The 27906-nt window shown below is 36.0% G+C and overlaps 3 protein-coding genes across 6 annotated transcripts in view; 2 read left to right on the plus strand and 1 right to left on the minus strand.

Moving 5' to 3' along the window:
- LOC145690829 (carcinine transporter-like) overlaps positions 1-27906 on the minus strand; it is a 112813-nt gene that overhangs the window by 81233 nt on the left and 3674 nt on the right. The window lies entirely within an intron of this gene.
- Positions 271-23103, plus strand: LOC145690828 (uncharacterized). Of its 4 annotated transcripts, none has more exons than XM_081766149.1 (3): positions 271-808; positions 9242-9773; positions 12158-23103. In XM_081766149.1, the coding sequence occupies exons 2-3, from the start codon at positions 9394-9396 to the stop codon at positions 13500-13502; spliced, it is 1725 nt and encodes a 574-aa protein (XP_081622275.1). In that variant the 5' UTR covers positions 271-808; positions 9242-9393; the 3' UTR covers positions 13503-23103. The 4 variants fall into 4 exon arrangements, with proteins under 4 accessions (XP_081622275.1, XP_081622274.1, XP_081622277.1 ...); XM_081766148.1 differs by having other exon boundaries at positions 9392-9773; XM_081766151.1 differs by lacking the exon at positions 271-808 and adding an exon at positions 830-1180 and having other exon boundaries at positions 9392-9773.
- On the plus strand, positions 15618-27894 carry LOC145689677 (uncharacterized). The gene is made up of 3 exons (XM_081763872.1): positions 15618-15771; positions 25886-26215; positions 27335-27894. Exons 1-3 carry the CDS (start codon positions 15618-15620, stop codon positions 27892-27894), a joined length of 1044 nt encoding a protein of 347 aa, XP_081619998.1.

The raw sequence follows: 27906 nt of genomic DNA on the forward strand, positions 1-27906 counted from the left end.
AATAGAATCCTTTACAGAGCAAAAATGTAGGAAAGAAACTTTTCTAACAATGTAGCCTTCTACAGTTTTAACTATTTGTATATAATTTTTCTTCTTTTAGTCTATTAGTGTTTTACAGGAACTCTTGACCATTTCGGTTGCATTTGGCATTTGTGTGTTACACTGCAGTAAATAAGCATTTAACCGTTAATAATAAATGTAATTAAACCAATTATTGTAAACTTGGAGCACATTAAGATATTACAGCATAGTTCGCTGTGTTTCTATAAGACTATGAGCCTGTGGAAGGCAGCAAACAAAATTTATGCGTTGGAATTATGGGTGACATAGGGCCTCCTTGAAATTCTTGGCTCGAGAGCCCCAAAAGCCTTAATCCGCCCCTGGATACAACCAATTTCTTGCCACATGAAGTTTGTGAATAATCAATAATTGACATTTCTTTTAACTTTTCTTTTTTCTTTCTTTTAGCCGCAGCAAACCTGGCAACACTGTTAAATTTGTATTATGCAATGGAAGAGGATGGCGGATTGTAATGTATTTTACATTCAACACCGTTCACAGTCGTACTTTTTATTCTATTTAGTAACACACCGTTATTTTTTTCTTTCTAATTATTGTTGTATATATACCCTCTCTCCACTTCATTGCATGGTCCAGTATCTGAACTTCCAAAATTGTATTACTTATCAAACAATATATTTTTATTACGGTTGCTGTTTATCAGTATTTGCAAAGACTTTTGGGAGGTTGAAGTTCTACTTTGCTCTTGTGGCGTACAGCACAACGATAGGAAGTAGTGTTCGTGCAGGTATGTATTTTCTATGAAGCGTGCTGATATACTTTTGGCGCACCACATTCTGCAAGATCTACATGTACAATTCAGTACTTTCCATGAAAACATTTATAAACAACAAATTTCTGCAAGCCATAGAATTAAATACAAAGAAATGCACCTGTATTCTTTGTTTAGAAGTGTAGTGTTACTAGTGTAAAATACTTATAAGTGCTTTACTAAGGATAAAATAAGTGACTCCATATGAAACACGACTGTATTAGAGACTATATTTTTCTCACCGGTGGTGATGTTCTGCACAGTTTATAGAAGTTGTATTGGAGTGTGTTTAGTACAAGGGGTCCAGAAGCACGTAAAAATACAAAGTTTACAGGAGAAATAAATTATGTAAGTTCTTAGACGTAACATAACGTAACCAAATCTAAAATAACCTAAGCTAACGTTAACTAACCTAAACTAAACTAATATTAGTAGCAATTACCGAAATTCTATGAGTTTTTTTTTTTTTTTTTTTTGAAAATTATGCGGTACCTTTACACTAATTCAACATAACCTAACCTACTCTAAAGTATCCGAATGTGAACAGAAATTACCAAAATTGTAACATCGTTTAGAGGAAAGAGCTGGTCCACGCCTGCTAAACATAGGTCGTTGTATTATATCTTTATAAATGGAGTATGAAGCAATGACAAATGCTTTTGAGGCTCGTATCATTGGCAAAATCGGCAAGTCTTTACTTTGACTCAAACAGGGACTGCAACCGATTCATCTGACCCGGTTTTCGGAGCAGTTTAGGAATGATTCCTAAATTGCTCCGGGAACCGTTCAGATAAATCGGTTGCAGTCACTGTCCTAGTCAAAGTAATGTACAGTAAGGGACACTTCTGAATGGTACACCCATATGGAAATTTACGGTGAAAGTGTACCATCCAGAAGTGTCCCTTACTCTACAATGTTAAGAATTATACTATAAGTACAAGGGCCAAAACGTTACTAAACACCATTCCTCGTATAAGTAATTGACTATTTCTAAAACAACCTGATGCGCCCGTGTACTTAAAATTAGAGTTATAATTCTTAACATTATACATACTGTTCTATAAAAAGGAAAATCTTGCCAAATACTCAAATGCAAAGGAAATCAAAAATAATATATATATATATATATATATATATATATATATACAATGAAAACACTCACCGCTAATGATAGATAGAGCTTGGCGTAAAAATTGAAAATATCGCTTTTTAAGTGACAAACTATCAGCAAATTTACGCTGCCACAAATACCAGGAATAATGCATAATTGATTATTCCACGCACGAAAAAATAAAACAACAAGAGCTCTTGCGCAATACTCAAGTTCACATTACTAAAAAGTGATCCTTTCCGCACAGACGTCGATTTATTAAAGCAAAGCACACTAGCTATTATTACAAACAAGAAAAACCAATAAACGTCTACTTTTACCATAGGTCGGAAATATTTTCAGCTTTCGACCACAATCATCACAGGTTTTCCCTAACTCAATTAAACCGCAGGGTGCTACAAAGTGATATGAGTTAATCCGAATCTAATACTAACTTATTTAAAAACGACAAGTTAAAATTCTATGTATTAAATTCTTGAAACGGTTTCTCAACCGCATTTGCTAACTCGATTGTTACCATGAAACGAAAATTCAATTACGCGCTCTCCGCATTCCACCAGCACACGCATACAAGCAGACAGAACATGTGACATGACAGTAGCAAACTACCATATGACTACGGAGACACCTAGTGGGAAAAATATGAACTACCACCAATCTTTCAACTAAGGACTCCACACCAAAGGCAGAAACAGTTCCAACAAGTGACTCAGGCAGAAACAGTTCTAGACAGTGACTGTACCTATAGGAACCGATTAAAGTCACTGTTTGAGTCAAAGTAAAGGCTTGCCCCAAAATCCACTCGTCCTTACTACCCTCGCTTATGCGTATATCCTCTTTTATTAACGCGGCTGCTCCTTCGAGACGCACCCCGTCGCTAATACTCGGGCTTCCAGCTTCGCTCTGCCCTGAGTTACGTCTTTTTGATAGTATTCGTGGGTTTTTGTTGCCACCTAGCATAGGTTGTTTTCTGTTTTTTGCAGTGTAATTTGCTCAGTGGTAGAGCGTTCACCTATGGTGCTTGGGGTCCTGGGTTCGATCCCAGCCCCCGCCAAGTGAACTTTGTGGTGGACAAACACCGTGTGCGTGGGTTTTCTCGGGGTTCTCCCGTTTCCTCCCACTTTCTTCATTTCACCATTTCATTCATTACTCATCATCACCGTCTCCTTTAGCCTAACCGGCATAACCATGGGCGTAAAGCTCAAAAATTTCATTTCATTTTGCAGTGTAATTTCTATGTGTACATCCGGACACCGTATTTATACGCTAATCGTAACAGTTGTAATTTCTTAAGAATTGCTTATGATGGTTCCCTTAAATTTTAAATATGCCATATGAGATATTTTCATGTCGCCCAGTGCAAATCATATAGGAAAAAATAAGAAGGAAATTAGTGAAAGAATTCTAATTTTTGAACAATTATTTCTCGCTGTGCTCCAAAAGTAAACCTGCGAGCTATGAGGTGTGATAATGCAGTCTGTGATAACTGTGCTTTATTTAGACTTATTTGGCCTAATTTTGGGTACAGACGGAGTATCACAGCATATACGTTATGCTTACAGATATGGTGTACTATGGCGTAACTTCTTTACTTACCGCATATAGAACATTCCAATAATATTACTAGTTTGAATATATATATATATATATATATATATATATATATATATATATATATACTTGTTGATTTCATGTAATATGGTCACAGTTTTTATTATAGGCTGTGGCTGCTGCAGGATTGCCCTGCGCTTTAGGCATTAATGAAATCACTGTGAGTGGTGTAGTAGGCGACTGCAGCACATTGTATCTTAAAAAAAAAAAAATGTAACTAAGAGTAACCGATTCTCAAACAAGCGATTGTGCTCGGAAACGAGCTTTGATGAAAGAAATATATCTTACATTCTCCAAAATTAATGCAAGTATATCCACAGTACAGAGGAAACTAACATACTGGTTTCTTTTTGGTGCATTACTAGAAAGATTTGTTGGAAGACTGTAATTTACTTTTTTTTTCTTATTGTCTCCTAATTAATTTCCTCTGAACGACATGAACATCCTCACTTGGCATATATAAAATGCAAAGAGACCATCAGAACTCATTTTTGAAAAATTGCACTTTTTTTATGATTTGCTGACGAATTCCGTGTCTGGAGGTAGAACTTACAACCTACAGTGCATAAAACACAAACCAATTTGTGCTTAGTGGCCACTAAAAACCACGCATGCTATGTAACCATGTCGGGATATGTCGGAGCTGGGAACCCAACCAACAACAAGAGGGTATTTCCGAAGAAACAAGTGGGTTTTGGCAATAATACGAGTTCCAATAGCAGTTGCCATGCCTTGATACTAGTAACGCTCCACTTGTAAACATAACATAGACCTTCAGTACACTGTATAGAAATATAATACCGGTGGAAAATAGTATCTAATAGAATCATCTTTCATATGAACACTATTATTTATTTATTTATTTGTAAAGCACTTGTAATCATTTTATACTAGTAACCTTACACCTTTAAACCCAGGGTTGGCAAAAACCATGGTTTTTATCAAAAAAACAAAAAAAAAACGTTTTTTTTGGCTTAAACCAGGTTTTTATGTTTTAAATGATTTGCTCCATATATTCATATCATATATGGACAGAAATAAGTTTGTTTCGCCTTGATGTTATTATGCAACAACAGGGTTATGCTGGAAGGGGTCACATAAGCTTAAAACGGAATAAAAACCGCTTCTCGAGTTACATCCGAGAGAAACTGCCCTCCATTTGAACTCGGAATCAGGACTAATTGGCCACAAATGCGATACGTCTGCCGCTCACTCACGAAGGAATCCTGATAAAAAAAAAACGTTGTACTGATCTTTACATCCTTTTTAATATAACTGTCAAGTGTCATTTCAGAAGGACAAAAAGATGAACAGTTGCACAAGTGAAACCATTACACAGAATTACATATGAGCAATTTCAAAGTACTACGGAGTACAGAAGAACTAATTTAGTTCAAGTTAGTTAACAACGACTTTTTTTGGTCCAAATTAAAGAAATACACCGACTTAATGTGCATATCAATAAGAAAAGTGAATAAAAATACGAATTATTTGAGTCCACTTTGGCTCAGACTCATTTATACATAAATAGATATCAAAGATACTTATTTCACTAAATGCCTCTCGTGGGGTCTGTATGACCCCCCCCAGACACAAAATGTACGGCATTTTCGATGTATTTTATCAATAGTAAACATTGAAACGAAACAATATTTAGAATTTTTCTTCGATTGCAATTACATAACAATAATAACAACTAGAAAAAAATCACAAAATAAACACTTATAAACTTGTGAAAAAAGTTGCTTTTGTAGTATAATCTTTTTGCGTAATGAATGGGGAATTTAGGTCTGAATATAATACGAATAATATACGGGAGTGAAACGTGATAACCCACAAATGTGTGTTCATCGAGATTTTACAAACACTTACACCTTTACGAACATTTTTTTTTTGTTTTTTGGTTTAAACCAGTTGGTTTTTTTGAAAAAACCAGCTGGTTTAAAGCTTGGTTTAAACCAGTCAACCCTGTTTAAACCTAAAATACAGGTGTACTACTTCGTATTTAATTCTATCTCTTGCAGAAATTTGTTCTTTATCTTTACACCGCGAGATCTGAACTTTAGTACAGATGAAACATCTATGTGTTTAGAGTCGTACTACGCTTCTCGTGCTCGTCGGGAGGTTAGCAAACGTTGGCGTCATTGTTTATACAACCGGTGTGCACGTCCAGGCAATATATAACGTCAAAATTTACTTCTAGCGAACCCCAGACAGCTTGTAACATGTAGTTCTTGGTTTTTTTCTTATCAGCCTCTCTAATTGTTTTAAATACCACTCTTCAAAAGAGTTTATATGCTTTTTTTTGGTTCCTTCAGTAAACAAGTAAGGTTCCGAAGATTGCTTGGCTTTATCTGAAGGATCAACAATGACTTCTGTGTTTCTGTATTACAGACAGGAAGGGGTTTTTCAAAAGGGAAAAAGCATAGTAGAGAAAGTAGTTAAGGTTCCTTTGCAACACAATGGCTTTTTGCTACTTTTATGATTTGCGTTATTTGTATGATATGCGTTGCTTTTTCAAGCAGCTGTCAATGTTGTAAATATATATATATATATATATATATATATATATACAACAGAGAGCATTCACAGGTTGAGATAATTACTTAATAAAAAGTGTTACCAACTCAGATATTTTTGTCCAAATTGCAGAAAGAAAGTATAATTTTATTTCGATGTAGAAAAAAATAATAATGCTACTCGAGTCAATTTTTCTTGTGTAATATAAAGTACATTATCGGTATTCAGAAAACAAATAGCCGCGTCATTGTTGTTCTTAATATTTGAAGGAAGGGGAAGGGATGTTTGAGAAGTATTATTCTTACCTTATAAAAATTTAAAATTAAGAACAACAATAGAGACAAGAAAAGAAACTAAAAATCTGTACTTTTGTCTTTGAGACCAAATAATAGTAAATGCTTTTGTTTTGTTGACAACTGTGATTGACCAAGGAAACTTGACACACAGGGCACTTGACGCATGCCAATCGACAAACTAGTTGAGGAAGGCAGAGCCCCCAACACCTTTCCCTTTCGATAAACGATCGCAGCCACACCGAAGTATCAAATCGAACAGAAAAAATAACTGTGTTGCGTGTTACAAGAAAACAAACAAAGACGAACTGTGATTATGTGCGACTCTTGCCAGAAATATATGCACGTTGCAATGTATTTCGCTGTTTGTGAAGCCCATATGTAATGGACATATACCCTGCTTCCAAATACGGTTTTCTCTTTCTACCATCAACATATGTGAGTAATAATGTTTGCTTTTATTATTTTTACTAATATCTTTTGATCTTTCCAGATAATTCCTTAGTAAAGAAAAGTGTTACCAACCCAGATATTTTTCTCCAAATTGAAGAAAGTAAATTAATTTTATTTCAGTGTAAACAAAATAACATATAATGTGGTACTCGAGTCAATCTTTCTTGTGTAATATAAAGTACATTAATGGTACTCAGAAAACGAACAGCCGCGTCATTGCTGTTCTTAATATTTAAAGGAAGGGGAAGAGATGTTTTAAAAAGTATAATTCTTTTCTTATAAAAATATAAAATTAACAACAACCATAGAGAAAACATTGGCTTCGATGTATATGGATATACTTATAAGACAAAATATGAAGAACGTAGAGAAGATGCTTGTTGTTTCTTTGGTTTCGGTGAATTGGAAGCTGAGATATTTTAAATTATGTGCTACCTTCAAAACAGCGTAAATCCCTCTGTATTTAAAGATTTTATGGCTTTTAAAACTCTCGCTGTGTAAATGCGAAGTAGTGAATTTTACGTGCAAACCTTCCAGACTATAATGTACCAAAAGTAAACCAACACCACTAACTAAAGTGTTATTTGTTAATTAACCTTTGGGCCTATGTTTAGTTGTAGGAATCCAACCTTATTGTCGAAATAAATGTTACAATTCCACTTACTTCTGTTACTACTAGGTTAGTTCAGGTTTCTTTTGTTAGGTGTGTTAGGTTCGTTTAGGGCTAACTACTTGCATCATTGTATTCATATTCCTGTATGTGCGCTATTCTCATATATTTTCTGCAGCATTTTTCATTCCTTATTTCTGCAACATGTAGTTGGTTTCAATTCTCAAATGACACAGAAATCAATTACAATTTCTTTACTTCAACTCATTTCTGCTGTAAATATATTTTCTAGATACTTCTAAATTCGTTCAACTAAACATGGCGCAAGTTTTCGGAACATACTGCGACAGAGTAACAACCCCTGTTTTAAGACACTGTTGACAAGTTTTTAATCGTGGTAGCTCTGCTTGTGAATAATGTAATGAATAATGCAGTTTTACGTCTTACCAATTTGCTGTGGAAAGTGATGGCCAATGAAAGGGAATTATTTATGGGAAAATTGGGGCGCACATTTACAGTAGGAGTCATATATAAATTTATTGCATTTATACTGGTTTTACATTAAATCTTCTGTTAGTTCCTTTAATAACCGAAAATTACTAAATAAAATGGTTACTAAAGGAAAAAAATGAAAATGAAATCTTTAAGTTTTACGTCCCACGGTTATGCCGGTTAGGCTAAAGGAGACGGTGATGATGAGAGATGCGTGAAATGGTGGAATGAAGAAAGTGGGAGGAAACGGGAGAACCCCGAGAAAACCCACGAGCACGGTGTTTGTCCACCACAAAGTTCACTTGGCGGGGGCTGGTTACTAAAGGAGAACAAGGGAAAGCTCTTCAAGCAATCGGTATTGTAATTCAAAAACTCGAAGACGATGTCCAGGTTTGCAGCAAGATCGCGGATAATAATACGCAATACCCAGTTAGAAATGAGAGAACTTAGTATGCAATTGCTCTCTTATGATTGTAAATTTGCAAATAGTGTTATAAATTATAATAGAACATCTAGGCAAAGAAGTTAAAACTATGTGGAGGTCAGATTCAAGGGAAGATTATATCCGAGAAAGAAATTCATGTTGATTTCAACAGTAAACTAAGGTGAAAAGATCTCGATTTGGACACAATGCTGTTTACTTCTTGTAATGAGAATAAGTCCGATATTAACCATTTTCCTGATGTGGGCTTCAGCTTGCTGCGAATGTTGAAGAAACAGGTATCATTGGCTAATGTCATTAACATAGGAAATATACTGAATAGCCACTTACCTCAAATTCGATTTTCAAGTTATATGGGATAAATGAAAGGTTCGCAAATCATTTTAATCCTTTTGAGTTATGGCGGTGCTTTGATAGCATGACCAAGCTTATATAGTACTAAACGGAAAGATCTTAGAAGCGTATTTATGCTCAGGGACCTAAGACTTACTAGTCATTTGTGTTACTTAGTTTTACAACTAATGCACATATAGAGTGGGTACTTCATACTAAAAAACGATATGCTTAGCTAAATCTTTCCCAACAATAATAGATTTTTGGAACTATGGTGTATTTTTATAATTTGCATTAGTTAGCTTTCTATTTTCTTTCTTTCATCTACTTAGTATCCATCTTAAAGTTCTTACGGCGCAACTAGATTTGCAGTAAACTAGGAAACTGTATTCCTCATTAAATACTAAACAATGTTATCAATAGTGAGATGTATTTCTTTGTTTTAATGACTGAATGACAGAGTTCCGGATAATATAATGGTTGATTTTCTGCGTATTCCGGACATGGATCGAAATGATTTTATTTTATTTTGCATTTTTTTCAGGTTTCTATGGAAAACAGTGCCTTCCTTTGAGAAAACGTACCGCTTCACAATAAGTTACTAGCAGGAAATTGGAAACTGTGGGCATACATGTTAATTACTAATACAGTATTCATTCTCTATACTAACAAATACTATTTATTGCCGTTTTAGCAATGATGGAAGATAAACCTGAATTGAAGTACGTTGTATATAATACCAAATCTGGAATTAGCTTGAAAATTAAAGACCAAGATATTTGTACTGAGAATTGTCTGAAAACTGAAGATGAAGATCTTTTAACTGAGCATCCACTGAAGGGAAAATATGAAATGTGCATAAAAATCCAGTATCCGAAGTTGAAAGAATCAGCTGAGGAGGACCTAACATCATGTGAAACCGTAAATTGTGCTTCTCCTTCCAACTCCAGTTATTTATCTGAGATCGATTCAGAAATGGTAACAGAATGTGGCGTGACTGTAAAATCATCCGGATCATTTTCAAGTAATGAACGTGAAGAAACAGAAGAAGTTATTAATAATCGTCAAACTGATAGGTATTATTTCGATTTTTACTTAATACTAATTGTATGTTTGTTTAAAATGAGCAGCCACTTGTTTATTTTATATATAATTTGTTAGTATATACGTAGGATATATAAACACTTCGTTTATAAGAGCATTTTATTTCTTAATACGACTTACCACAAATGTATAAGTGAAAGTAAATAGGTAAATATTATTAAGATAGTGTATTGCAATCCTTACAGTTTCAATTACACCAATATTTTAGTTGTTGAAATATCGTTACAATTAAATTTCCAAAGTCTCAACTCTTCCTTTTTCTACTTGTGTGATTTTTTCCAGTTTTAAGTCTATTCTTATGTATATACATTCTGTCTCTTTGTTCGATCAATTCATATTCATGGCATCCTTGGCTTCTCATGGCATCTACCTTGATTCAACTTTTGGAAGCATGAAACGTGCTCAAGTTTTGCAAAGAAACTCGAAATTTTACCTACATCATGTGTAATGTTTCATGTACGTGTTTAGATATCTCAGGCTTCTGTCTGTTGTGACATTCTTAACCATACGATAGCTCCGAGTACAACTTATTTAATCACATTTATTGTTTTCTTGCATGCAGCAAATACCTGAAAATCTCACATGAGTACACATCAATGTTTGCCCTCTATCCATAGATCTTATTACATAGTTACAAGGAATAAAGAAAAGTACATCGTTTGAAAGAAGATATTCTTTGTCTGCATCCGCTTGCGATCATGAAATATGATTATTTAATTTTTGGATCGTAGTTATATGTGTGGTTATCAGAGTAAAATTTTGATTGAATGTAACCAAATGGGCTGCTGTAGATGGTTATGTTTTCTTCTGACCTTATAAGTTCTTAGCTTCCTAAGTGAACTTTCACCTATAACTTTCACCTATACCAAGCATGCAGAATAAATTGCTATAAGGTATATTTAAAATCTGGATGTCAAAAATGCATATTCTTGAAAACTTACTTCTCTCGTTGCCTACGAACACTGCAAACACAATATGTGCACTAAAATATTAGTAGCATATTTTAAATTTTTCTTTTCTAATGAGACTTTAGAAAGAAGTGCACGTTACTTCTAGTTTGATATGTATCAGTGTTGACTGTGGGAGAGAATTTCTCTTTCGTTTGAAATTTACGTATGTTACGGTAATAACAACAACAAAAAGGCGGCGATGTTGTCCATTGTTGATTTATTTCTATATTTCTTCCATAAACCTTAAGACATCTCCTAAATATAACGAAATTATCTCGTACAATACTTATGGAAATTGGATTTCGATGGAATTGCTTTGAACCGTGATATGCTGTAGATATTGTGATCCTGAGAAAACGTCTCAGTTGGTACTAGTACCAATCACTGTCCGTTTGGCTAGAGCTTGGCTCACGAATCTATCTCACGCTTCTAATTCTTCGTTGGCGTCAATCGTGGCAGAGATTCCTGAGCCAAACTCTGCTGCAGGGCCATTTTGTGAAACATCCGAAGTTAATGATTTTCTGGATTTCGGTGACAATGATTGAAGCCGTGGTATGTTATAAATATTGTGATCACGTGTAAAAGTCTCAGTGATTCTGCCCGTTGAGACTTTGTCCCCACGGTTTCAAGCAATCGTACCAGAGAACGGTATTTCGTTACCCTCTATTGCTTTCTAACCAGTGGCCTCGTAGTGGTCAAACGACTGGTGGTTGTGACCATTGAAACTTTTTCTCAGGATCACAATATCTAAAACCTATCATGGTTCCTAAGAATTCCATCGAAATCCAGAATATAGTTGCATTCTGCTGTTTTCAAAAAACTGGTCCTGTAGTGGCCGAACGGAAAGCGAATTGTGGATGTACCCATGCGGCTTTTTCCCCAGGAACATGTCACGATTTTAAGCAATTCCACCAAAGTCTAGCATATTGTTAGTTGTGCTGTTTTGAAAAAGGTTGTTTTGCAGTGGCCAAACGATCAGTGATTGGTGGTTGTGCCTTTAGGACTTTTTTTTCTCAAATTCGCAATATCTACAATGTATCACGATTTCAAGCAATTCTATCGAAATCCAGAATACTTTTACCTTCTGCTGTTTTCAGAAAAGTGACCCTGTTTTAGACACGCGGTCAGTGATGGCGACTGCGTCCATTCAGACTTTCTCAGGAACATACTCTACAACTTATCAAGATTTTGAGCAATTCCAAGAAATTCAATTTCCATAAGGTTTGTGCAGGGTCCTTTAATTGTTATGATAAAAATAACATTGCATTTTTTTTTGTTGCACTTAGCTGTACAATAATAATTATGTACTTAGAAAATAGTGCTATATTTAGATGATGTGCATTCTAGTAAATAAATTATCCTTCCTATTCTTAAACATAATAATTAATTCCGAAAAATAATTTCAGGATAAATATTTCATCTGGTGAATCTAGCAGAAAATCGTCCAATGACATCGATTCTAGGAACTGTATTTTAAGCGTTGAAAACCCTTTCAAACACTGTGCTGAAACTTCTAGAAAGAGAAAGGTAGAGCAACGAGTAGCTCATAAAGTTTCAGAGAAATCACGATTACCGGATTTTGTGAAGCTGATTTCACACAATTCAACTTTGAGTCACTTGGAAGTACTTAGACGTAAGAAATACTTTTGTCGGGTTTGTAGAATAGCATTCACAAAGCGGGTTACTGTGAAAAAACATATACTGAAACATATGAATGTGGTGAGTGACAGTAGATACTCAGATACGTCTGAGTATTGGGGTAGAACATTCAGAGCTGTGAAAAGTAAGAACCGACGTATATTAAAACATAAAGTACTTGAATGTAGTGATTGTGGTCGAAAATTTTCTAATTCCTCTTATTTGGAGCTCCATTCATCGATGCATTTGACAAACAAGTTACACTCATGTGAATATTGTGGAAAAGCATTTACTGGAAAAAACTTTTTGAAAAAGCATTTATTATTACATAAAGGAGAAAATAAATATTCGTGTAAGAAATGTAAAGAAAGTTTCCGTGATTTGGAAAATTTAAAGAAGCACTCACGAACCCACTTATTCAAAGAGGCGTATACGTGTGAGGTTTGTGATAGAACATTTAGGAGAAAGCTTACATTAGAAAAACACATATGTGGGAGGACTTACCTATGCGAAACTTGTGGAAAAATTTATGCTCGAAGGAGTCTCTGGCTACAACACTTAAGAATGCATAAGAGTGAGAAACGGTATCTATGTGAAGATTGTGGATACTCCACCTATTCAAAGAGCAGAATGAAAGTACACTCTTTGAGGCATACAGGTGAAAGAACACATACATGTAAACTCTGTGGTAAATCATTTTTTACTAATTATGAGATAAACAGGCACTCATTGACTCATTCTGTAGCAAGACCATTTACATGTGAAGACTGTGGTAAATCGTTCTATAGAAAAAGTGACATGCTTAGACACTCAGACACACACAAGAGACAGGAGCATTATCCATCGACTCATTCGAATCACAAACATGTATGTGAATACTGTGGAAAATTGTTTGTTAACAAGTATTATGTTGATCAGCACACAAAAGTTCATACGGGAGAGAAACCATATACATGTGACAAATGTGGAAAATCATTTTCTGAAAAGAAACATATTGAAAATCATTGGAATGTTCATATTGGAAAGAAACCATATATCTGTCACCATTGTGGAAAAACTTTTGTACGGAAACATTCTTTGACAAGGCATGTATTAACGCATACAGATGATTAACAACCGGTGGAAAAGCTACAAGAGGGATTCGGCCTTAAGAATGAATTGTAAAGGTACTTATTGATTCTTAGCCGTAAGATATATTTATCTGGTAATGTTGGATAGTGATTTTATCAAGGAATCGTGTAAAACCACTCATATAGTTGAGAAATTAGTAGTTTTAACCATTTGGTGAAATTTCATATGTGTATAATAAAGCATAGCACGATTTAGGAGGGATCCCTAAAAACTAATGTTGTGTTATACTTCTTGAAATGCATGTGTTTAATAATAATACTCATATTATGTCTTCAAGTATACGCCATAAGGTTTTTGTGGTATAACAACACTGGTATCATTTGAATACTTATCTTTTGAATTTTGGTAATTATATTTTCACAAAATCACTGGTTTAGGATTATATTGCCTCTTAAGAGCTTGCAGAAATTCGTCTACGAAGACCAAAGATGAAACTCTTAATAATCAGTTATACTTCAGTTGAGCAAAAGAAAAAAACCCAGGGGAAACGATTCCACTAAACGCGTTTATAAAGGAGTTACTGTTTGAACCGAACACAGCTGTAGAGTTGACACGTACGTAGAAAATGGACTCAAAAGATCAAAATTAGTTCCTTGTCTAAATATGGGTTGCAAATTATGTCAGAAATAGTGTTGTGAAGGCTTGAGAAAGAAAAATTTTGGGTTAAATAAAACGTTTTTTTAATTTTATTACCTGAACTTGGCAAAAATGGAAAAATTGAAATTTTCGAATATGTTCCTACATTATGCTTTTAAGATGAAAAATGTTTTATATTTACTAGTTTACAGTTGGGATCATAGAACACTTACATTTCTTACATTAGAAGAGGGAAAATTAGTAGCAACAAATATATTTGCACCATTCCTTTAAAGTATGCACCGCGATAAAATGGAATTATGGTCACAAAAGATACTAAAACATAATCCTTGATAGATTAATTAAATAAGACTCATTTAAATTACCTTAAGCAACCTTATGAAGTTACTGCTTCAGTAGTCGGGAAATATTAAAAATAACGGGAGCCTGAGTCATTTAAGTTAATACTGATATGTTAAAGCCAATATATATTTTATGGTACAGCGACAAATCCAGGATATGATAAAGGAAAGGGCTAAACGATAGTTTCCAGCTTTATCCAGTGTAAAGCAGGATTCAAGCCCATTTTATCCAGTGGGTATCGGAGCGTCAAGGTGGGCTATGGCCCTTATAGCCCTCCTTATATCCGCGCCTGGATATTATATACAGGGTGATTCAATAAAAAAGTGCCAGGCCTATATCGCAGCTAATACTGCACGTAGAGCCTTCAAACAAAAAATTGCATTACCAAATCGTACGTGTAGAATGCAATAAAAATAGTAGCGAGACCAGCGGCGTCTCGAGAATATCTCCAATAGGGGGCAACCTCAGAATTTGAAATGTAAAGTGGTATAACTTGGAATCGTTCGGAAGGACATTAAATGTTATGCAACTTTTGGAGGACGAACGTTGTCATATCCTTTCCCATTTAGCCGCTAGAGGCGTTGCAGGCTTGTATCTGACTACCCGTAGTAGGCCTTTATCTCAGCTAATAATGCACATACAGCCGTCAAACAAACAATTGCACTATCAAGTCGTTTGTGTAGACGTCAATAAAAACAGTAACGACACCAGTGGCGTATCGTGAATATCTCCAACGGGGGTCATCTGCAAAATTTGACGAAAACAAGGGTTGGTTGTGCCTCCATCGAAACAAGCGCACAATGGGAAAACGTCGAGAGGAAACCCGTTGGCATATTTTTTCCTCTGTGACAGCAATACGTTCTCATTACGAGATCAAAGTCAGATGATGCGAGAGTTTCTGCATACGGAACCAAAATGAAATATAAACGAACGAGATGTACAATTGTGCATACGCTGAATCACACCGTGTAAGTGGCGGCAACAATGGCGTCAGCAAGAGACCACGACGGGGAAGGTTACACATTGTAACAGTAAGCAGAGGTATATTTGCTGCTGTTGAATGAAGCTCTAAATAGGGAACCAACGACAATCGCAATATTGGAAGAGAGAGGTTTCCGTATGGCTGCGACAGAAGCGTAGTGGATGGGGAGAACTATGATGACAGACAATGTACGATGCTATAACAAAACGGAAGAAGAAACTATTGGTTGCAACGAAGAAAGACGAACCGAATGTGCTGTCCCCAAAGCATGGAACAAAACATGGGGACAGAAAGCTGAGGCGTTGCAATCAAGCCATTCGAGAAAGATGAGTAAAGAGCTAAAGAATCATCTTACTTTCTGCGGAGTTAGTCTTTCACAAATGTTCAAAGTGATGTCCCCGAACAGCAATACAGCGATTTATTCGCTGTACGTAATTGTGAGCAACAGCTTCCAACTCGGCCACGTTGATGGTTCGGAATGCGGTCTTGCGTGTTGCGAATTGTAGTTGGTCGGTTGACATACACAAGATTCTTAATTCGACCCCAGAAAAAATAGTCCATTCAAGTAAGGTCGGCCTACCGCGGAGGAAACTGTGGATTGGAACCTCTTCTGATCCAGCGTTGCGGAAATAGAACACTTAGCTCTTCCCTACACATGGCAGCATTATGAGCTGGACAGCCATCTAATTGAAACCACAGCGTCTGACGTATATGGAACGGTACGTTTTCTAATAGTGGCTGTAGATGGTGTCGCAAGAAATCATAAACATTGCACCAGTTAAATGACCAGCAAAAAACTATGGCCCAATGACTTGATTCTTTGCATTGCCACTCCACACATCAATGCACCATCGATGTTGCCGATTGACTTCTCTCATCCAGTGAGGATTCTCCGCTGCCCAGTAATGTGCATTGTACAGATTCACGCTGCCATCACTGCAGAATGTCGCTTCATCAGCCCATAAAATGAAGCGAGTGAAATTCGGATGTCCTCTCACGCGATTAACCAAACAATTGCAGAATAAATGCCGTAAATTACAGTCTGCACCACTTAGTTTTTTATGCAGAGAGAGGTGGTACGGGTGAAAATGTGATTTCCACACAATACGCAGGACACTATCTTGACTGGTACCACGATCTCATGCGATCTGCCGCGAAGATACATGAGGATTTACTGTAATAGCGGCAAGTACATCAATGGCAACGCCTTCATTTTGTACGACTCTTCTCCGGACACCATAGCGTCCACGCATGTTGCCTGTCTGCCGCAATCGTGCTGCTAATCGCAGCAGATTGTAGGAGATAGCTTGTAGCTGTGGGTAGCGTTCAGTGTATAATCGAACTGCAGCCCTATAATTTTTTCGGCATTCCCCTAAAATCATGAGCATTTGGATTGCCTCCAAATTTGTATACCACATGAATGTTATTTACTACCGACACTTCCTACTACAATTACACTAACATGAACACAATCAAAGATGTTTCCCTGCTTGTGGAATGCACAGAGGTAGTAGAACTCAATGCACGACACCTTGTCCAGTACACGGACCACTTTAACTCACTGCAGAGATTAATCACTCTCGGACTCTACACGCTTGTGTTACATCTTTTGTTTACAGCATCGCTCCTTCTGCCCTCTGTCCGAAATAGCAGAAATCGCCTGTTCGAGGCCGCATAGACTATGTCTTGAGAAATGTCATGTACGTGTTAGCTATTCAATCTACAAGAGTACCACTACACAATTACTGACAGCGATAAATGAGTGTGCTGTTTGAAACAACGACAAACAAGCCCACAACACGTGCTCCCGGATTTGGGAGATATTTCATATTGTCCGTACAGACACAAGATACATCGCGCGTCCACGTCATTGTGGGTCTTGGCTAACCTTGGTTTAGGCTACGAGTTAATCCTGCAAAGCCGTCGGCGGTTGTTTGCCAGGGCATGGTTTGCATGTACCCCCCCGGCATTCGCCTGGTGTGGCTGTGGACACCCTCGTACCATCTGACTTTCACCTAGTAATGCGAACGTGTTGCTACTACAGAGGAAGAAATATGCCAACGTCCTTCCTCTCGACGTTTCTCCCACTGTGTGCTTGTTTTAATGGAGGCACAACCAACCCCTATTTCCCTGTCAAATTTTGCAGATGACCCATGTTGGAGATATTCATGTTACGCCACAGGTGTCGTTACTATTTTTATTGACGTCTATACATACGCTTTGGTAGTTCAATTGTTTGTTTGACGGCTGTACGGGCATTATTAGCAGAGATAAATGCCTGTTACGTGTAGTCAGATACAAGTCTGCAAAAACTCCTCCAGCGGCTAAATGGGAAGGGATATGACAAAGTTTGTCCTCTAAAAGTTGCATGGCATTTAATGTTCTTTCGAACGTTTCCAACAGTTATACCACTTTCCATTTCAAATCTTGAAGTGGTGGTGTTCACGAACGTCACTGGTCTCGCTACTATTTTTATTGCATTCTACACGTACGATTTGGTAATGCAATTTTTGGTTTGAAGGCTCTACGTGCAGTATTAGCTGCGATATAGGCCTGGTACGTTCTTATTGAATCACCCTATATATACATATTAAAATCAAATATATGTTCTTTGTGTTGTGTAAAATTTCTGAAAATTTTGAACCCATTTGAAGAAAAATCTTTTGTTGAGAAATTTTGGCAAAAGCCGGAAAATATACTATTTCTTCGCCTGATGCTAATCTTATTTGCTGTAACGTTTCATCAGCGTATATACAATGTATTCCGTTAGAAAAAAAAATTCATGCAACAGGTTTTAATATAACTTTGTTTTCAGGTTTCTGGTAAAAATGCCTCTATTATTTCTATATTTTTCGATCAACTGAAAAAACAGAGGTTTTTATTTACACATACACCGCACAAATGTGCGTAAATTTGAACAGCGAGAAGTATATTAAAGAATTTCGTATGTGAAACTTCCGTTTGTTATTATTAAAGGCTATCAAAATACTCGTTCTTCGCACGGGGAGAATGCGTTTCATTTTTGGACATAAAGGACATGAAAATTGTCACCAATTAACTTAGAGACCCCAAAACTATGAATTCGACACTATAGTATCGCTCATTTTCAATTACTTTTATATGTCACCCCACATTTAGGAGTAATAATGGAGGCTGAATTTGGACTTAAACGGCATCGGAACTATTATTTTTTATCTGAGCGACCCCAAAGACGATCGATCAATACTAATATCCGTCATTTTTCTATATCTCATCTCTCCCTCGCCCCAAAGTTACGACGCTGAATTTCGATCTAAACTGCATTGGAAATTCCACTGTTAATCTCAGTGACCTCCAAAAAGCATAGATTCGACACTAATATCGGTCATTTTTAATCATTTTATATATATATCTCCCCTGCCCCCTGAGCGGAAGTTGCAGTGCAAAATTTGGATTAAAATATTATCTTAAATCGATCTGGTGATTCGAGTTGTTAAGTTACTAATATCGTCAGTTTTCCCTTATAAATAGATGTCGTACTAGAAAAAAGGTGTTTGTTTACATATAAATTTTGCACATGAACTTAATATGAAAGACTATATTAGAGTATTAAATAATATATGTTTTAGTGTGTGAGTATTAGTGAAATTTGGGTACTACTTTCTGTTTTAAGAAATAATTTGGTTAAAATTAACAAAATCTCACCAGATCAAAGAGCACCTTAAGAACTCAGTTTCATTCAAGAGCCCTATTTGTTGCTACAGAAACGCTTCATGATGATAGATGTGTATGCAACTGTAAAAGTTATGTAATTAACGCACAATCACGAATAAATGAGTAAAAAGCACATAAAGGAAATGAGTGCACGCTATTAAATTTCAAGAATAATTACAACAGTTTCAGTTTCGAATGTTCTTTTTAAAATATTCGCAACATTGACATTTCTCAACTTACATTTGTCAAGCGTTCAAAGAAAAATGGTTCCATTACAAGTAAAATTAACTATAACAAAGATTTTTTATTTTTACAAATTTTCCAAAAAAAAACGGTATTTTACCAACAGGTTCAAAATTTCTGGAAATTTTATAACACTAGTCAGAAGTAATAAATTTTCTGGTTAAGATCGGCAAAGGCTGTGTGAAGTTGATTGCTCAGCGTAAATATACTTTTGAGTACTAATACCACACAAGTGTTCTCTGGTTACGCAGTGAGTTACTACTTGAAATTTATGAGGACGAAATACTTCGCCTTAAAAATTAGTTCGCACATTCGCGAAAAGTAATGAAGTATTTACGCACATAATCCTTTAGAGGAATTCACATAAAAATCCATGTGATTAGTTTATTAATATGTACCCTTCTATGCCTAGTTTGGGAATGATACGGATACAATTCGCACTGGACGTGCTTCAATCACTGGTTCCTGAAGAATCGTGATCAGTGGGCCGTGGTACCTCGAAAACAGGATGAGAAAAGAATTTTCCGTTCCATCGATTTTTCTACATATATGGCTCGCTATAACCTACATTCGACTAGCCGCTGGAGGAAATTGACTCATCTACCTATTGAAAAGTACTGCCTCTTTTAATTTTCTTCCATTTGCCAAATAAAAATCATAAAGGAATTTGGTCTGCAAATGTTTGTTCGCGTCATCACATCTTCCTTGGAGTTGAAGTAAAACTACCACTGTCTCGATGGATAGAAATAACTTGAAACATTTTGGGAGGCGCGGACTATGCATGATGAATCCAGAAATAGAGGAAATTGTTAATTTCTTCGTGAATCCTGGAGATGTATAATATTTTGATCGATTATTGATTCCAACGTCATTTTCTACAGGGTGTCGCTCACTTCACAGCCATCATGCCCTCCGTTGCAGAAATCTCAGCGTCAGTCTTCTATTAAATTATTTAATTAATAATTAAATTTTTTAATTATCTTGTATCGAGAGAAGAATTTAATTTTGAGTGGAATATTTATTGGAATTTGTTACACTTTACTCGTATTTCCGAATTTTCACATTTCTGTCTTTGAAATCACGTTCCTCAATCTCTAGCCTCATGATTGAATTTCTGTAGTCCTATGCTAATGTATCGAGTTGAATCGATTCATGGTCGTTTAACAATTCTTGGAATTATATGCCAATGTATATTCTATAATTGATAACTTTGAAACTTCACGCAGAGTTCTTGACACGGCTTCTACAGACAAGCCTTAGTAAAGCGAAAGGAAGTTTTCAGTTTTTGTGTTCGCTCTATTATATTTTTTTAAGTGTTAACTGAGGCCATGTATGGGTAAAAATGTTTCGCTTATGCCTTTTTCGTGCTTTTAAAAATTGTGTAGTTTTCAGTAGCCCTTCGCCTCAGATCACTCGAAGCACAATAGAAAAGCTTCTCCTTGTTGAATGTTAAGTTTGATCTCTGGATCCAGTTTCTGTCACATTATCTCCAAGCGTGAATCACAATAGGCGTTCAACCATTATGATTTTGTACCTGGCAACCTTCTTGAGTAGTGTGATTGACCTTCGTTCCAGTTGATCTTAAGCTATGTACAGGCGTGGTTCAAAGCCGGTGTTCACCGTTTTGGTTCTCTACCTAAGCTACACCACACGTAACATCTTTTTTCTATATCGCCCGCTCATTTTAGTAGAGTGGTCTCGAACCTTCGGACGGTTGAGATTCGGTACAATATAATCCCGACGTGGTTTAACTTTTCTAGTCATTTGATTTCGCGCAAATACTTCACTTTTACGTTAGTGTACGTTGACGACTACAAGAGCGGTTAATTAAGTCATTTTGTTAGTCAGAATAGGGCTAATAGCATATGGGGGTCTAAACAGTCAGAATTGTTATCTCACGTTGGCCGCTGAGAAACTAGATAGCTAGCATCTACTACTAACCCTTTGTTGGTTGGTGTTGGAGGAAAGATTATTGGCTAGTAAGCTAATATTAGAATAATTATACAAATGGTGCTTAAATTCAGTATAATATTTTCAAGAACCTATTATCTTTGCCTCACTTTAAAAATTGATAGAGTAACGATGAAAGAGATCATATCATTATAGTTCTTATCAAATAATATAACTTCATTTCCTAATGGTTTGAAACTGACAGGACATTAATTTGTAGTATAAGCGTTTCTATGCTCGCTACCTCAGTTAAAATTGTGGTGAGACCTGCCTGAGCTAAGGTTATTTACAATCACTCCTAAATTTTGACAAGGATATTTTGGCCCCTAAATTTTGAGACAGCCGTATGCGACGACCCGTTGAAAATTTGGATTGCGAAATTGAAGAACTTGATCAGGCAGTATATGATTAGAGTACATATCTGTAATTTTAGTTGCTGTATACCATTCCCATTCATGAGTAAATAACGGCAAAATATGTAACTTATGAAGTTTTTTTATTTATCTTCTTTCATTAGGTATTATCACGTGTAATGGTTTAGTATTGAGTTTAATTTTGTCATACGGCATGACCACATATATACTCCTTTATTAAAATTTGGGAGGAGTGTATTTCCCAACTCGTTAAATTAGTGAATTATTAGAAACAAAATTGGTATTTGTTTTCCAGGATTTAAATGTACAACCTTGTTCAGTTTATCCACTCATAGGTGAAAGATGCAAAATAGTCATACTATTTCGTTCTCGCCACGTGCTAAGTTATTGACCTAATTTATCTTCTTGGATGAGCACTAGCGGCGCGGTGGTTTAGTGGTAGAGCGTTTACCTCCGGTGCTTGGAGTCCTTGGTTCGATCCCAGCTCGCGCCGTGTGGACTGTGGTGGACAAACACCGTGCTCGTGGCTTTTCTCGGGGTTCTCCCGTTTCCTCGCACTTCCTTCATTCCACCATTTCATTCATTTCTCATCACCGTTTCCTTTAGCCTAACCGACGTATTCCTGGGACGTAAAATTTAAAAGATTTCATCTCGATGAGCACTTATAACGTTATATATTTTAGAACAAGAGTCCATTTTCTTTCATGGGGCATGGAAACATTGATGCTCCCTTCTCAGAATTTGGCAGGTGTCCCACTCTTAATTTAGGAATTGTCTAAAAGTAAATTTTGATAAATGTTCTCTAAAACATAAATATATAATTCTAAGATTGAGTGGTCCTGCTTATTCCCTTCCGTGTGTAAAAAAAAAAAAACTTTTTAAAACAATTGCTACGTGTTTACCATGTAATCAGCTATTGACCTTATTTATCTTTGATGACCTTTTATCAAATTATGTGGTTTCGTTAAGTACAGGGGGTGTGACCTACCTTCTAATTTTACGAATTTTCATAGAATAAATGTGATACATGTCCTATAGATTTCTAGTATGCAACTGAAAATTTGATGGGTCCTCTCTGTATCCTAATATGACAAAAAGAATGCAAAATACTACATGTAAGTAACGAGTTACATTTCAGCGTAAAATTGTAATTATCACTAAGGGGGATGTTCATAGTACTCCAAAGACTATTAAATCTGCAAGACAGATTAGTACATTAGTTTTTTCTTTTGAATAGATCATGAGTACCTTGATACAATCCCTGGAATTTTGATAAAGGTCACATTTAAATTTTGTCACAACTACAAGTTGCTTAATGGTCTCTAGGACTAATATATATATACTTTTTAATTTATGTATACAATGTTCCATGTTTCTTTCTAGAAGTAAAAAAAATACAAAAAATGCCAACTTGGAGCTTTATTAGAATTACCCTATAATGTGGTTTCAGATTATATGGACAAATATAGTGTGTCATTTATTATATATATAAGTACTTTGAGACTTTTTTCTTAAAGTTTAAAAATGAGTACGTTTGCCCACAATTATGCTTTAAAATTGCCAGGAAAAAAATTGGTAATTGGTCTCTGCAACTAGTCAATACACACTTGGAAATTTGATTGTATTTATTTCAATAGCGTGCTGTTGAAATTGCTTCATTGTTTCATATGAACTTCAGCCGTTTTAAAATTTTTCTCTCATTTTCTGGTTTTGTTCATTACTGACATTCTCGTCAAAGAAATGGAAGTCCCATACACTCCTCTCAGAGGTACCAAATATGCCAGGAAAACTTCAATAAAGCCACTCTCAAGACATCAGAGTATATGAGTTTGTACGTTTGAAGGCTCTTCAAAAATTTTAAATTTTGATGTGGTGCACGAGATGCACTGGGACAATTAAACCAAGCTTTTACATACAATAGGACAAGAAAAGTGCATACTTGACGCAATCCTTCTTCTTCCCGCTCACTTATTTTAAACTGATTGCGGAAGAGAGAGATTTTTAAGCAATACAAGGCTTTTCCCATTCACCTTTCCTGATGTACAGCTCCAGGGAAACGGACAGAATTACCTCGAGAAGGGGTACTTCCTAGAAAAATTACTATAAGCTTCAAAGATTCTTTGTAATCTTCTCCGGAATGTTCCATTTCCAAAAGCAAGAACAAGTATATCTTTCTTCGTGTTGCAGAGAGTGAATTGACACTTTGATAAGAAATTCCTTTAACAAAATTGTCGTGTTGAAATCTCGGCCACTGGTGCTGCAAACGCTTAAAAATTGGCTCTTCTGGACCGGAAGAATCTAAAACACATACTTCAAAAATACACTTTAATATCAATTCAAAAATATGGTGCCTATACTGAAGATATAAAAAAATATTTTCCAATTTCTGTTCAAGAAGAATTCAAGCTCCACTGATACGTCCAGTATTAGAAGTTGTATCCCAATGCCTGTGCTGTTGCAATTATGTGTATGGAACTCTATCAATCACTTTATAGCGATAAAGAACCGCAACGAGTCGTGGAGTAATGAAATGTACTTTCTGTCTTTTTCACCAAGATCCTATCACTGCCTCATTAAAATGTACTCCTTCCATTGGAATTGTATTTTCTGTTTGGCATACATCTTCATCTTCATCTTCACCATTTCAATTGATAATCGATTATTCACCCAGTTCGCTCACTTTACACTGTTTCTCTTTATATTTTTGTTCGTACGACGTTTCAAGCTCTAATCGCTTTGCTACTCTTTCTTCTTTACCAGGACGTCCTTTTGTCTTTGAGATATAAGGAATTCCTTGCCTTCGTGAATTCGTATTAGGCCTAAATCATTTTTATGAGCTATATCAAATAAATTGTGTAACATATCTAAGAAACATATGTCTTGTCTCTTCTTCCTTTCACTATTTCTTATACTTGATTTTTGAAACCGACGCTACATTTCGTACAATCCAAAGAGTTTAGCGATGCTGTGGTAAGTGTCTTTGATCGGTATTCTTGCTTTAGACCAGAACATTTCTGTTTCACGAATAGCTAACCGAGTACTCTTCTTAAAGGTAATTTCACCATTCGCAAGTTATAAAAGAACGCACTAAGTACTTGTCTGTTGGAGGGTAACTTAGAACCCAGTATCTGTTCACTCATATTACCAACGAGGTAAATACCACCGCGATGGTTGTATTCACTATGCACAGAACACATAATTATCATTTTGTTCATTTAATCACACGTGATGATACAAGGCCCACAAGGAAACTTCAATCCCCTGAAAATAACGATCACACTGTCATATAGAATGACTACAAACACAAAATGTGTATTCTTTTTACACGGGGTACACCCATTCTTCGGAAAGGACATAAAGGGAAAACAATGGGATATGTGGTTAAAAAGTAAGGACTAAGTGATTTACATGCGGAAATTCAAATGCACATTATAAGTAATCTAAAGTTACACTTATAACAGTTGTAGTTAAAAACAAAGAAAAGAACAATTTAGTCGTAAATGGTTATAAAAAATATTTTACACTTTTATTATTTCCAATATAATTTTGCCCATAAATGTGCTCATAATTACACATAAAATCGAATTAAGTAAAAAATTTAAGCATGTGAATGCATTCCCATCTATTGAGCAACATGAGAATCTACTATTTTCTAAATCCTATTCCTATAAAGATTAAAATGTCTTTGCGGTACCATTTACCGTCGTCATAACGAACTAAAATTTACATAGGACGCTTTTCGCATTAAGAGGAAAAATTAAGTGGTGCGGTCTTAGAAAAATACAACTCGAGAAATAAGGACCACCCTATTAGGTAGACCAAGAGGGTGCTTCCTTTTCCTTCTATGAATAGAATAAAAGGTTACCTTCTGTGTGCATCATATCACATAAGATTCACCAGTCTACAATTCTTGCCATTAAAAATTGAATTAATGCATAAATTAAAACATATTTAATTCCCAAATTTAGGTGGGCAATTGCCCTCCTGCTTCTTCGTGTTGTGCATAGCCCTCATGAAAAAAAAAACAAACAAATAAGCCACTGAATTTAACAGAATACTATGTCCGTTTCTCGCTTTATATCTCTGACGGTCACACGTGAATTTTGGAGATTGTAAGCTACAAGTGGGTCAGTCGTGGGTTGTAAGGTTGTATCACAAAATATTTCGGATATTAAACATTTCAGTGGATAGTACTTGCTTCTGGAGAGATTCAAAAATAGTGTTTGCATGGATATCATCTCCAGCTGCCAGATGGAAGGAGTTCGTGGCAAAGAGGGTTACAGAGATACAGGAAATCACATCAGTCAACCAGTGGCATCATGTGTGGTCAATGGACAATCCAGCCGACATTATTACACGGGGAATGGATCCAAAACAGTTGAAGGATGCAGATATTAGGTGGCATAGACCCGCATGGCTTGAATCATCGGCATGGCCCGAACAATCAGAAGTGGTAGAAGAAGATGTTCCAGAAGAAAGGAAAGTAACAAGTATATTTTTAGACAGTTATGAAGGTGACATAAGTTGTCTGGAGAAATTTTCATCATTGTGGAAACTGTTGCGAGTTATTTGTTTTTGTCGTCGTTTTATTTACAATTGTAAAAATCACAACGAGAAGAAAGTAAAAACTGTTTCCACTACTGAAATTTGTGATACTTTACAACATTCATTAAGCTAATCCAACAGGTCAATTATTCGCAATAATTCAAAGATTTAGCTTCGTCAGGTCAAGTTTCATCCCAAAGTGAACTTAAATCTTTGTATTCATTTATAGATAATGAACGGTTGCTACGAGTGGGAGGACGGCTAAAAAACTGTGACTTACCATATGATAGCAGACATCAGATCATCTTGACACCTCCCTAATAGCATGTTGGTTTGCAGCAGGTCTTTCGCTATATTTGATTTTAACTTGCTAGACTTTCCATGCACTGTTCACCTGCTGCAGGCGTTTTGAAAGAGTTACCTGCAGATGTCGTAATTTGATTTTCACTTGCTTCATTTTACTTGCCTCGGAGGCTTGCTGCAAATTTGTAGCAAGTGTGTCAGTTCTAGCTTCTACCAACAGGTGGCAGAAAAGTCTAATCTTAGAAATCTCCTTGCCAGGCCGCCATTTGTAGTAGGAGCAAAGTGTGTGAACCATTAAAACAAGTGGATAATTAAGTTAATTACGTAAGTATCCAGTATGTAGAGATAATTTATATTTTAAACGTGTATTGTTTGACAAAGTTGTTGAGAAAAATATACTGTGTGATTGTTCGTATACAGTAAATGTTTGGTTAGTAAAAGGCATGTAATGCAATGCAAGTATATACCTGCAGAAGACTTACTACACTCGCTTGAAGACCACCTGCTGTACACTTGTAATGCAAGTATATACTTGCAGAAGACTTGCTGTAGACTTGCAGTGCAAGTGATATCCTTGCAGAGACTTGTGTCAAACCTGTACTAACTTGCTGATGACTTGCTGTGCACTTACAGTGCAAGTGGAAACTTGCAGTAGGATTGCTGTGCAAGTAAACCCTTGCAGAAACTTGCTTTTCAAACTTATCATACACTTGCACTGCAGACGTGCTGCAAGTTCGAAGAGCGTCAACTAGGAAGTTTGTATTAAACTTGGATCAAACTTGCAGACTTGCATCACAAATCTGCTGCAAATTTGCCAGACTTGAATTGCAAGTCTGCTGCAAGTCTGTTGCAAGTAATTTTTGCTATCTGGGCTAAAGAGCACCTCACCAAATTGATAATTGAAGCGGAACATAGAAGATTGTTACATGCTGGACCACAGTTATTGATTTTATCATTGAAGAAAAGATATTGGATCCCACGAGCTAAACAAGTCGTTCGATCTATCATTCATCAGTGTCTAGTTTGTTTTAAATTGAAAGCGTCAGCCTCAGAACAACTCATGGGTCAATTACGATCAGCACGAGTACAGCCAGCTCGAGGTTTTATTCACGTAGGACTGGATTTCGACGGTCCCCTAATGATTAAGCAAGGAACTAGATCTCGTAAAGTGACAAAGGCGTATGTTGCAATATTCGTGTGCTTAGCAACCAAAGCGATTCATATAGAGTTAGTGAGTGATTTTAATAGCCAAGCATTTTTAGCAGCTCTTCGAAGATTTGTAGCAAGAAGAGGAAAATTTTCGAACATCTATAGTGACAACGGAACCAATTTCGTTGGAGATTAGGAAGAACTTGAG

This window comes from Thermobia domestica, chromosome 7 (assembly GCF_964235325.1).
Source record: "Thermobia domestica chromosome 7, izTheDome1.hap1.1, whole genome shotgun sequence".
Lineage (NCBI taxonomy): Eukaryota > Metazoa > Arthropoda > Insecta > Zygentoma > Lepismatidae > Thermobia > Thermobia domestica.

Coding starts and splice junctions, on each gene's coding strand:
- LOC145690828 (XM_081766148.1), top strand. CDS start 505: ATGCAATGGAAGAGGATGGCGGATTGTAATGTATTTTACATTCAACAC. Junction 809..9,391: donor AGGAAGTAGTGTTCGTGCAG/GTATGTATTTTC, acceptor TTGCCGTTTTAG/CAATGATGGAAGATAAACCT. Junction 9,774..12,157: donor AATAATCGTCAAACTGATAG/GTATTATTTCGA, acceptor AAATAATTTCAG/GATAAATATTTCATCTGGTG.
- LOC145689677 (XM_081763872.1), top strand. CDS start 15,618: ATGACAGACAATGTACGATGCTATAACAAAACGGAAGAAGAAACTATT. Junction 15,772..25,885: donor AAGCCATTCGAGAAAGATGA/GTAAAGAGCTAA, acceptor TAAACATTTCAG/TGGATAGTACTTGCTTCTGG. Junction 26,216..27,334: donor ATTTTTAGACAGTTATGAAG/GTGACATAAGTT, acceptor TCAAACTTGCAG/ACTTGCATCACAAATCTGCT.